Source organism: Oncorhynchus nerka, linkage group LG9a, assembly GCF_034236695.1.
Source record: "Oncorhynchus nerka isolate Pitt River linkage group LG9a, Oner_Uvic_2.0, whole genome shotgun sequence".
NCBI classification, from domain to species: domain Eukaryota; kingdom Metazoa; phylum Chordata; class Actinopteri; order Salmoniformes; family Salmonidae; genus Oncorhynchus; species Oncorhynchus nerka.
This window is the reverse complement of record NC_088404.1, coordinates 52,400,779-52,411,688: the sequence shown is the minus strand read 5'-3', so window position 1 is coordinate 52,411,688 and position 10,910 is coordinate 52,400,779. Positions and strand designations below refer to the sequence as shown.

General features: G+C 41.1%; 1 protein-coding gene across 5 annotated transcripts; it reads left to right on the top strand.

Annotated features, from left to right (window-relative positions):
• Positions 1 to 2,702: 2,702 nt before the first annotated feature.
• On the top strand, positions 2,703 to 10,633 carry LOC115134497 (palmitoyltransferase ZDHHC7-like). 5 transcript variants are annotated; one of them, XM_065022684.1, is made up of 8 exons: positions 2,703 to 2,722; positions 4,507 to 4,616; positions 4,755 to 5,060; positions 5,389 to 5,513; positions 5,785 to 5,881; positions 6,216 to 6,297; positions 7,760 to 7,890; positions 8,557 to 10,633. In XM_065022684.1, the coding sequence occupies exons 3-8, from the start codon at positions 4,761 to 4,763 to the stop codon at positions 8,734 to 8,736; spliced, it is 915 nt and encodes a 304-aa protein (XP_064878756.1). In that variant the 5' UTR covers positions 2,703 to 2,722; positions 4,507 to 4,616; positions 4,755 to 4,760; the 3' UTR covers positions 8,737 to 10,633. The 5 variants fall into 5 exon arrangements, with proteins under 5 accessions (XP_064878756.1, XP_029524388.1, XP_029524389.1 ...); XM_029668528.2 differs by lacking the exon at positions 2,703 to 2,722 and adding an exon at positions 3,350 to 3,370; XM_029668529.2 differs by lacking the exon at positions 2,703 to 2,722 and adding an exon at positions 3,385 to 3,637 and having other exon boundaries at positions 7,760 to 7,959; positions 8,557 to 8,645.
• The last annotated feature ends 277 nt before the right edge of the window (positions 10,634 to 10,910 follow it).

Below are 10,910 nucleotides of genomic sequence, written 5' to 3'. Positions count from 1 at the left end.
AAACATTAAAATATCCATACACCTAAAGTTATATACATTTTTTCCCTTCGCTTCAGCGGTTTCATTCAGTGGCGTTATGAATATTTTAAGTCATGGTAAACAGACTGTGATGATCCTGCTCTTTGGAAAGTGGTGACATTTGTTTGGCTGACCAAATCTAAACATGGTTACTGAAAACGCAAGTGGAGAGAAGGGGTCCATTAGGCTGCGTTTACACAGGCAGCTTGCAAGGGAGATTTTGAGAAGTGTTCTACTGCCATCTATCTTCCTCTGTGACTACTTACAGTAATGTAATTGCGCTTCTTCAGCCATCCTCATGTTCCTGTGTGTTTTGTGAAAAAAACCTTGACCCCCATCAATCCTCCATCCATCTTTGCTTTTTAAAAAACAACAAGCTCTTGGAGACAATCACAACAAGTTCTTGGAGATGGCATGTATTTACTTAATCTGCATTGATTGATTATTAATATGGTTTAAAGGTCCCACACAGTCATCCTGATTTCTATGTAAAATAGCCTTTTGAGTGACCAAAACATCCCCCGTAACATTTTTCCCAATACAAATTCTACGAATTTGAGAAAATGTACATTTTCTCTCATGTCTAACTATCAGGAAGCCTGAAAAGACAGGCTGAGTGGGAGGGGAGCTAATAGCTGAGTGGGCAGGGAGCTCACCTTGACTGACAGTTCTTTGAAACACCTATGTCAACAAGTCACATGGACACATTGAGGTCATCTCAAGCGCATTGAAATTAGAATGCAAAATCCATATCACATCATGGTTTCAGAAATTATTTGTGTTGGTTTATGCAACTGTTTGGTTATTATAAAATAATCAATATAGACAAAATGTTGGCTGTTTAACGTAGCTAGCTTGCCCAAATGGAAATGTCAGCCATGTTTAATCTGGGACTTTTTCAGTAAGAATTGGACAGGATGAGGTCTGTGTACTGTATAGACTGCCAGACAATATTCATAAACAATGACTATCAATGATATCAAGAACTTTTATACTTCTTCCATTTGGCATCTCTTCATGTATTGACATAACTGTATCTGAGTTTTGAGTGACTCTTCCCCCTCTTTTGTTCCACGCTGGCTGAAGACCTAGCTAACCAGTAAGTCACCAGACAAAGGGGAGACCTATAAGTATCCTTGCCTTAAATTACAGAAAAATCTGTAATTCTAATTGCTGATATTCTGAAGTACATTTTTGGAACCAGTAGACTAGCTACCTAGCTATGTAAACAGGGCCCCTCTGTGAACACAGTGTGGCAGGTAGCCTCGTGGTTCAAGCGTTGAGCCAGTAACTGAAAAGTTGCTGGATGGAATCCCCGAGCTGACAAGGTCAAAATCTGTCATCTTCCCCTGAGCAAGGCAGTTAACCCACTGTTCCCCGGGTGCTGAAGACATGGATGTAGCAGCCCCCCCCACCTCTTTGATTCAGAGGGGTTGGGTTAAATGCGGAAGACACATTTCAGTTGTACAACTGACTAGGTTTTACCCTACAACACACCTTCTGGATACAAGATGGTACTTATTTAAATTATGTATGAGAATAAGACGTTACCATTTGTGAACTCAAATGAGAGGCTTTATGTGATGTTACATAAAGCCCCTATAATCCCGCCTCCTGAATTCAAGTTTTTAACAGGGGGAGGGGACCACTAACTTTATAATCAAACTTTATCAATGTACCAGCAATAGTCGTTTTTCATACTTTGGTCATCCTACTTTGATCTGGTTTCATCCAAATATTATCCAATTTAAAGAAAAACATGATTTTGACTATGCAGGACTTTTACCAGTTTATTGGAATTTGGCTAAGTAGAACATTTTTTACTTTAAATCTTATTTTGGGACATTCAAATAGAGACGGATAGAGACTGTGATTTTAGTCAGTCAACAAAGCTGGGCCTTTGACACAGAACAGCGTGGTCACCTTATGCCATTATGTTATGAAATGACTACCAGTTTATCAGGATTTTAATATTACCCATTGACAATTCAGTGGAGGCTGCTGAGGGGAGGACGGCTCATAATAACGGACGGAATGATGCAAATTGAATGTATTTGATACCATTCTACCCATTCTGTTCCAGCCATTACCATGAGCCCATCCTCCCCAATTAAGGTGCCACCAACCTCCTGTGATTGACATACTCCCATCTATTTATTTTTAACAGATCTGGGTTGAAATATGTTCAATACCAGATGGGAAGACTATTCTATTGGATCCATTGCACCAGGCAAGCTCAAACTATCCCAGCTAAATTATTTGAAATGATTTCAAATAGTATTTGAACCCAGGTCTGATTTTTTCAAACCAAGTTAGCACATTAGTTGAGAAGGATGTAATTACAGACTGCAATTAGGGGCATTTTTCTGATATCGGCATTTCTTAATATAAAGTTACACCCATTGATGCTGGCCATTGGTCCGTGGTCATTGCTTTCGCATCGGGGACAACTGTATCGTTGTAGCTAAGCCTAACCCTTTTCCTAGCCTTAACCTCATTCTCCTAACCCGCCATCCTAATTCACCTAACATGCAACGTTAATTATCCTAACCTGCCACATTAATTATCCTAACCTGCGATATACAAAAATCATCAGTGTTGAGAAAGCATCACCCTCAAAACACCGGAACTGACCAATGGCAAGCACCAATGGTTGTTTCCTAATACCAAGGGACGACCACATCAAGAAATGCCCTGAATTGCGGTCTGTAATTACACCATATTGCATTAGTTTGGGATGACACTAATTTGGAAAACAATAATTAGCACAATTCAGACAGGAAATGCTACATATTTGTTTAACAATTTATAAGAAAATTAGGCTACGATACATGCAGTACATAGGTCTTGTCGTTAGGACATTAATCTTGTCCTTCGAGCTAGCTCACTGCCAGAGCACACATCATGTAAGATAATAATTACAGGCAGTGAAAAATGTATGCTATACCAATGCCTCTGACCGAACAAAAGCAGATCCCAAGCAGGTTTCGACACACAATCAGATTCAGTGATAACGGATCTACTGACTAGAAAGATACATACACAGAGTCAAGGTATTGGCCTAAAACTGAAGTTTTCACACAATATCATCACTTCATGTTTTTAGAACTAGGTTTCCATAACCAAGGAATGATTGTAATTAAATTATGTGAATATATGTTCCAACTTTTTCAGGGCCTGTTTCAAAACGTGTTATTGCTTTATGCATTCTCACATTCTTACAGGAATGATCCTCCAAAATGACAAATGTTCTTTATTCAAGATTGTATGGCACCTTATTTAGTACTGTCTGCAGTAACATAGGTAACATAAATATGGGAGGGGCCCAGTGGCTAAACCCTACAGTACACAGGTAGGTTTATGTTTGCCTGTTGCACAAAAACTTCTGATTTAATAAAGTAAATAAGTAGCTAAATGATTAAAACATTTTAAAACGTATACAAATCTGATCATAACAAAATTGGACAGTTCTCAAAATATTCTACCATACCGGAAATGCACCTTCCCAAACATTGTTGTGTAGCTAGCGTTAGCCTAGCTACTTGCCTTGAGTGGGGCTCTGTCATGAATGAAGTCGAAGCCTTATTCCATCAGAAGGAAACTTGTAAACTGTCTGAGGGTAAGAATTTAGTCACTTAATATTTAACGTTAATAATGCTAGCGGAAATACCTACAGCTGCTCACTAATGTTAGACAGGTGTAAATGTTAGCACTTCGAGCCAGCTGTCGGCTAACGTTATCTAGCTAACGTTTATCAGTCAAAGAGAAGTTTGACGACACCACTAGCTTACTACTGTCGGATGTCAGTCGTTTGTTTAGTAAGTAGTTGAATGAACTTTGCTACTGCACAACCTATTAACGTCAACCACCACGGAGGGCTAGACATGCTAATAGCTAGCTGTCTCTATGTGTTTACGACGTCGTTAGCTAGCAAGCTGCACAATGCCATATTCTCAAAGGTCTTTGTTTAAAAGGGATGTGCAAATGGTATTCCATCTGCTGTGCACACAACATTGTTACTGGATCAGATGTTGACCTCAGATTTATAGATATGGATTGTTGAACTGTCACCGTAATCATTACACAAAACAGTTGCCAATCGAACCAAAATGTCAGTTTCTATTGGACAGGTTCCGCAAACAGGCTGGTACCTACCCGAATCTGTCTAATAGAAACGCTGGTTTTGCAATTGTTTGGAGAAATGATTACAAATGGAAACGCAATCGATAGTTTATATTGGACAAATTCAGGGGTGTATTCATTCCGCTTAAACAGAAGCAACCGAAACTGGGAGGGACCTACCTGAATATGTCCAATAGAAACTCTATTTTTGCTATTTGTTTCCGTATGGTTCTTAAACGGTCAACAGTTTCTGTAATGAATACACCCCAGGTAGGGCACTCGTCCTTTTGATCCATTTTCTCTGTTTGCTACCTTTTGATTCTTAAACTGTAAATGGTTTCTGTAATGAATACACCCTTGTTACAGCAAGGCTGTTTCACTTTCAACTATGTGGCCTGAGAAGTCAGGCCCCGGATGCTCTCATCAGTAGTGCTGAAGATTGGACACAATGGCACTCTAAAGGACACTAACATAAAGTGAGTACATTAGTCAATGGGCACGAAGTAGGGCTTAATAGCCTATGTCCACAATTAGACCAAAGCGTTTTATTTGAACAAATACAAAAAAAAATCTTTCTGTGCTTTCATATTCCCATTTTCTGTCTCTCCCTGCAGGGCAGCATGTCTTCAGGTCATCGGCTGCGAGATGTAGAGCAACAGCACCCCCTGCTGGACAGGGAGGAGGCTGCAGCGGGTTCCGCAGTAGGGGAGGCAGAACGGGTGTGGTTCATCCAGGACGGCTGTGGCATGGTCTGTGCCTTCATCACCTGGTTCCTGGTGCTCTACGCCGACTTTGTGGTCACCTTTGTCATGCTGCTGCCCTCCAAGAGCTTCTGGTACGCTGTGGTCAACGGCGTGGTCTTCAACTGCCTGGCCGTGCTGGCACTCAGCTCGCACCTGCGCACTATGCTCACCGACCCGGTGAGTGAACTGACCACTGCAGGGCCGTGCTCATTAGGGCCCACCGTAACAAAGAAGCGAGGATGCGTTGTAATGTTGGGTGACTTGAAAAAGGGAGTGACTTTGAATGGAGGGCAAGACGGACCATGCGAGCAGTAAAATAAGCAGTCAGAAAGAATGTCATATGAGAGCACTCTGATGCCCATGGGCACATTATAGGAACCATGCGTGTTGTCCTATTAGCAATGAGAGAACTGACTTACGAGGAGTTTCCTTGAGGTTTTGAATGAGTCTGTCCAAACATGTCAGTCTGCCTGTGTCCACTCTGTCCATCCTTGTCTGTTTTTAGGGAGCTGTGCCCAAAGGCAACGCCACCAAGAAATACATGGAGAGCCTGAAGCTGAAACCAGGAGAAGTCATCTATAAGTGTCCCAAATGCTGCAGCATCAAACCTGAGAGAGCCCACCACTGCAGGTGAGAAAGAAATGTGTTGTGTGCTTTGTGTATTATGCTTTATGGTATCTAGGGCCAGGTTTTTTTCCTGGTCGAGTAACTAGGCAAAATGCCCTATTTAGGCCAATATGCTGGGTCCTGTTCATTAGTCCACACCGTAGTAAAACTTTTGCAATGGAAAACAAAAAGGAACATTTCATATTGAAGCAGTCCAAGTAGTCCCTGTCAGTTTCAGTCAATTTTCTTCCGTTTGGTGCCTAATGACCATGGTTTTTGTTTCCTTCTCCTGTAGTATTTGCAAGCGCTGCATCCGTAAGATGGATCACCACTGTCCATGGGTAAACAACTGTGTCGGAGAGAACAACCAGCGCTTCTTTGTCCTCTTCACTGTGAGTTCCATCTCAGATCCACATTGTTTAAGTCCAGGTGCACAATGGAAATTGCGAAATGAATTTCTAGTACATCAGTCCAATTAATCAACTAATAGGGCAAAATTATGAATCTTTTTTTTCGCGACTGACATCCCTATTTTATGCTATTGTGTAGTTTTGCATGGAAACAATGGGTTTGATAAAATGATTAGACTAACTGTCATCTTTATTTGTGGCATCTTTTTGTTGTATCTTTATGCCTATGGGTATTGTCAATGCACAATGAATTGAAATTAATGTTTTACCATCAATACTAGAGTTAAGTCATAATTCCTTTTATTTTTTCCCCCAGATGTATATAGCGATGATCTCCACCCACGCTCTCACTCTGAGTGGGTACCAGTTCGTAACCTGTGTCAAAGTCCAGTGGAGTGGTGAGTGTCATTATATGAGTCGTTGTCTAAATATACTGTTCCTTTTTTAAATACAGCTACATTGACTTCAATGTGCCCTGTTTAAAGACACAATCTGGGATTTTCCTTGCCAAAATACTGTACCCTTCATAAGTATTTTGTTGCATAACAAAGTGGGATTGAAATTGATTTAATTGTGATTATTTTGTCACTGATCTATATAAAATACACCACAATGTCAAGGTTAAAAGAAAATGTATATAAATGTTTACAAATGTACACCCATGACGTTCGAGTTATTTATTTTTTATACAAGTATTCAACCCCTTTCTTATGGCAACCCTAAATAAATTTAGGAGCACAAATTTGCTTAACAAATCACACAATGGGCCTTCCGAGTGGCGCAGCGGTCTGAGGCATTACTACAGACCCTGGTTCGATCCCAGGCTGTGTCACAACCGACCGTGACCGGGAGTCCCATAGGGCGGTGCAAAATTGGCCCAGCGTCGTCTGGGTTAGGGGACGGTTTGGCCAGTGGGGGGGGCTTTACTTGGCTCATCGTGCTCTAGCGACTCCTTGTGGTGGGGACATTGGTGCAGATGGCTTCCGCGTTAAGCGGGCGGGTGTTAAGAAGCGTCGCATGACTCGACCTTCACCTCTCCTGAAAAAGTGTGTGTGCGAGCAAGGATGCTTACAAACCTGACTCAGTTACATTAGCTCTGTCAGGAGGAATGGGCCAAAATTCACCCCCAAAAAATTGTTGGAAGCTTGTGGAAGGCTACCTGAAACATTTGACTCAAGTTAAACAATTTAAAGGCAATGCTACCAAATACTAATTGAGTGTATGTAAACTTATGACCCACTGGGAACGTGATGAGAGAGAAACTATTATTCTGACATTTCACATTATTAAAATAAAGTGGTGATCCTAACTGACCTAAAACAGGACATTTTTACTAGGATTAAATGTCAAGAATTATGAAAAACTTTGTTTAAATGTATTTGGCTACGGTGTATGTAAACTTCCGACCTCAACTGTACGTATAATATATATATATTTTTAAACAATATATATACATTACATAGTATTTTGTGTAGATCGTTGACAAAAAATTGCAATTACATCCATTTTAATCCCACTTTAACAGAATAAAATGTGAAGAAATCCAAGGGGGTGACTATTTATGATAAGCATTGTAAGATTGCTTGTAAACAAAGTCTTTGTTCAGAAAATGTTACTGCTTCAAAATATGCTTCAAAATGACCATTTTAATTTTGTGGACAATCATTCTTTGCATCCATAGCTCCATCTATGAATTTGATAGGGGTTATTTTTCTTTTGCCCCATCCCTCAGCTTTATAGCAAACCAAGTGGCGGGGCAGCCGTTTTTTGGTTTTCAAATTCAGGATTGCAGCTTCAAATATAACTACATTGAGGTCAGTGTTGATGTCATTATGCTGGATGATGTTTCTGCCCCTCCAGAGTGCAGTGACTTTTCCCCTCCGGTGACGGTGATGCTGATGATCTTCCTCTGCCTTGAGGGCCTCCTCTTCCTCAGCTTCACAGCTATCATGTTTGGCACTCAGGTCCACTCCATCTGCAATGATGAGACAGTGAGGAGATTAACAGTATATGCCACTTAGCAGACATTTTTTTTAAATCTTTTTTTTTTTTAATCCTAAGTAAGTTTCTGCACAGTGATTGCCTACATTTTCAATTTGTGTTATGTGATTCTTGTGGGAATTGAACACACAACCTCAGATATACAATGTAGATTAGATGGAGTCTTGTGCATGATTAAGAATTGTTTCCATGTTATACATTACATTCTCAGGTCCACTCCATCTGCAACAAGACGGTGAGGAGCCAAACCACATAGACAAACCATAGATAGACATGCAGGGCTTATTCAGTAGGGCAAAGGCATTACAGAACGCCATTCTACATTGACCATTTCTATCAACAATAAGATTCTCTATTCTGCATGATTGGGATTTGTTTCCAAGTGTCCTGTCCCTCTGAACAAGCACATGGTCATGGTAGTGAAGTCCCATTTGTCAATAAAATCAGGAGGGAAATGGGGCCTATTTACAAATGAGACATCAGTCTCCTTCAGAAAACTGTTAGTAATGTAAGAAAGTAGAAACTTAGTGGTGGTGATGAGACTCGTGACCTATGGCAGGCTTTTTTACCATTGTGGTTATTTGACCATTAGCTAAACTTTTATTGAATTCTCACCTTGCGTTGCCGTTTACCCCTCTGTGTGTGTGTGTTACTAGGAGATTGAGCGTCTGAAGAATGAGAAGCCCACGTGGGAGAGGCAAGTTCGCTGGGAGGGCATGAGGAGCGTGTTTGGTGGCCAGCCGTCACTGCTGTGGATCAACCCGTTTGCCGGTCTCCGACTGCGCCGGCTACTCACCACTAGCTCCCGGAAAGCCGGCGCCGAGTTCTCAGTCTGACCTCTCACATTATGAGCAGCTTCGTACAGGAACTGTCTGGAACAATCTTTGGAACCGGTCTTTGACACCAGGGTCCTGTTCATTTAGGCATCAAACAGAAGAAAACGGATTGAAACAGGAAAGGGACTATGCGGACTTGTCCAATAAGAAACGTACATTCTTGTTTTATTTTTGCTAAATATTTTTCATTGCGTGCCCTAATGAACATGAGCCCGGCTACCAGGAAGACTCTAGTTCTATACAACCGCATGGACAATGGTGCTTCTGAACATCACGTCTCCCCGTAGCTGACATGGAGCAGGAATCAAAAGATCAAGAGACCCATCGAAAACTGTTGAAAGATCAAATGAAAGTGCGGTGTCTCCTAAAACGGACTGAAACACAACATACTACACAGTAAACGTTTCCTAAATTGCAGCCTAAAGGGAGGATCCACTGTATCTCAGAGGACTGTTCTGTTGTTTAGTTATTGACTTCCTTTTAAAGACACTAGTTGTTTTCTGCTCTTCCTCACTCTGGGGGGGGGGGGGGGGTGGGGGGGGTGCGCGTGAGTAAAGCCTAATTTATACCTCACGATACATACGCAACGCAAGAACTCAATTAGCTACTCAAAATGACAATCTTGTACTTGTATCGAGTTACAAATTGCTGGACTGCACACGTCTGCGTATTTTGGCTACGGAACTATGTAGGGTCGTTTTACGTAGCTAATTGGAGATCTTGCATCCTGTATGTAGGGTATAAATTAGGCTTAAGTGTCCTTCCCTGGCCATAGATAGCTGCACCTCTGGAAAAACAATGCGCTGGAATTGGTGTTAACCACTACTATAACCATATCATACTTTATTTTAATGAAAACAGTATATTGCTGGATATATTGCTGGCGAATCCTGTTGTTTTTGCATACAAAAAAAAGTGTGTTTACCACTTGTAGGAGTTCGATGAGTTGGGGTGGGGAATGAGGCATATGAAATATGAATAATCAATGCCAGCAAGATGGTAGAGAACTACTATAATCAGCAGTTTGGATTCTGCATGAGGCAATCACGTCAACTTTTACTAATGTGTCTGACAAATTTGCTGTGAAGTTGACCATTTTTAAAGGCATAGGAACTGGATTCATTAGCCAAAAGTTAGCATCATGGTTCTTTTTAATAGGTAGTAAGAATGCTATGATCATTTAACTGTACTCTAATTTAAAGGTAAACTCAGTGTTGCACGACGTTAACAGCAATATTGGGCCAATTTCCGCAACAACTAAGAGCGTTGAAGCGCGGGGCTAAACCTTTGTGCTGTTGTGGTGCCGTCGTAGCTAGCACTTTAGCAGCGTGACGCACACCCGTGCCTATTGGCAGATACTCTGTGTGTCTCTGAGAGCCAAGTCTTTCATCTCCGTGTCTTCGGTGCTGGTCGTGGCAACGTCATAACGCTGAGTCTACCTTTTTTTTAAAATGGTAATTTGTGTGTAATGGACTATATGACTCCAGCAGAGTCGATGATTATCTCAAACAGTCAAATGCTTACATGGCACTGTATGGTATTTACTTTATCAAGTCGAAATACAGTACTGTACACAACCTTATGAGCTTTCACACAAAAGTATGTGCATGTGCTTCCCTCAAGTACTCCATGCTATACACTCCTATGTTATACTCTCCTATGTATACAGGGGAAGTTCCTGTTATACTGATCTTAAAATAATTCTGATGAACCGTTCTGATTTTTTTCATTTGACATTTGATGGACTGGATAAAGTAATGTAGGAGGACTCGGCTGTTTTTTAAAAATGCTCTTGTTATGAGATTATACAGTATGTTATGTACTTCTGTTTTGAACCCTTTCATGCTAACTTTTTCCCGGGCTCCCGTTTAAATGAACTTCATTTCTACCTCTCAAATCCTGATTTCTTTGTCAATATTACTGACTGTATAGAAGATAGCAGCACTTCAAAAAGCCCACTTGGAACTGGTGAATGATTTGCTGTACTCAGAAAGCCGTATGTGAAGCACTGGTCCCAATTCGCTCCCTTCTCCTTCCTGTAGCCCTTTGATGTTGGCAGATCTCTAAGGTGGAAGCAATATAATGGAAGCTTCACCTTTTACACTGCTTATACCTGTCCAGGCCCTTCAGATCTGCAAACGCTAAAGGGTTATGTCTGAGGGAAAAGGCTAGGG